The 1,280-nt window shown below is 38.8% G+C and overlaps 1 protein-coding gene across 1 annotated transcript; it reads right to left on the bottom strand.

Annotated features, from left to right (window-relative positions):
• Positions 1 to 586: 586 nt before the first annotated feature.
• On the bottom strand, positions 587 to 974 carry LOC108805056 (60S ribosomal protein L37a-like). Its single transcript, XM_018577011.1, has one exon. It carries the CDS (start codon positions 943 to 945, stop codon positions 667 to 669), a length of 279 nt encoding a protein of 92 aa, XP_018432513.1. The 5' UTR covers positions 946 to 974; the 3' UTR covers positions 587 to 666.
• Between the last annotated feature and the right edge of the window lie 306 nt (positions 975 to 1,280).

Raw genomic sequence — 1,280 nt, 5'->3', positions numbered from 1 at the left:
CCGTATCCCTCTGCACACCAAAACTATTGGAAAGGGTTGGTCAACATTCTAAGCTAATTAGGCTTTACAGCATTGCAAATTGCAGTCATTCACACAATGGTGGCTTTCTAACATCAGGGTAGAGCAGAAGTAAGTATTTCTCAAATGAAATTCTAACTGTCAAGCTGATTTTTGTTTGAGAAACTCCATTTATTTCAAAATCAAATGTTAAAATTGAACTAGCTTTCGAACAACATTTATCGAATGTTCTGATGAGATATCTTGTACAAAATTCTATCTGTATATATCCAATTTCAGGATTGTGAATTGAAGCCTCACACTCTATTTAAAATCTGGACTATTAAACAAAGTGTATCACTTTAACATCCTGCATTATTACACCACAAACCAGATGACCTATGCCAACTCTTTCACATTCATTAAATTGGCCAGCTACACCAATAAGACAAACCTTGCAGGTCACTTCTTTCCAACACCTGATACCCAGCTTAAGACTTCACAAGCGTGCTGCTGCTTCATTATCCAGTCGGCAGATTGGGGTGTGGTGGTGACAAGCTGTGTTGCTTATCTTTAGTGTAGAAGTTTCTTCCATTTTACAAGACATTCTTTATTAAAGAACAGTCTGGAAAAACAGACAAGGAGCAGAATTTTAGAAGGATGGTTGATCTATTGGTCTTTCAATTCCTTAAGTCTTCTGATGGCGGATTTCACAATGACAGCAGAGGTGGTGTTGTAGCTCCAGGCTCCGCCAGCTACGATTTTCATGCAGGAACTACAGTGCCAGATTCCAACAACCTTCCTCTTCATTTTGGTCTTGCCGCAGAAGGAGCATGTGTACTTTGCGTGTTGGCTGATTTCAATTTTCTTGACCATCTTCCTTAAGGAAGCACCATAACGAGTCCCATATTTACCCACAATGCAAACCTTCTTGGTGCGTTTGGCCATCTTCCTTTAGGACCTGAGCGGAAAGGGAGTAGAAAAAGTATTTATTGCTGGTATTTATATAGAGTCAACAATTTTTAGGTAACACTTTACATACTTCACATTCACATCAGTCCCTGCTCTCAAGGAGCTTACTATCTAAGGTGCATATCTCACATGCATACACACACTAGGGTTAATTTAGACAGGAACCAATTAATGGGGACCCCCATTGCTTCAAGGCAGAAGTGCTAACCACTAATACACAGTTTAAAAGCAATATTAAAGTCAAACGTCAAGGATTTAGGCTATTTTAAATGCTGATTAAATCACATACAAAGGATGCTGTTTCTTGATTT

This window comes from Nanorana parkeri, unplaced genomic scaffold (assembly GCF_000935625.1).
Source record: "Nanorana parkeri isolate BGI_ZX_2015 unplaced genomic scaffold, ASM93562v1 scaffold82, whole genome shotgun sequence".
NCBI lineage: Eukaryota > Metazoa > Chordata > Amphibia > Anura > Dicroglossidae > Nanorana > Nanorana parkeri.
This window is presented reverse-complemented; position numbering and strand designations above follow the sequence as displayed.

Excerpts from the sequence above, each read along its gene's own strand:
- LOC108805056 (XM_018577011.1), bottom strand. The coding sequence starts at position 945 with ATGGCCAAACGCACCAAGAAGGTTTGCATTGTGGGTAAATATGGGACT.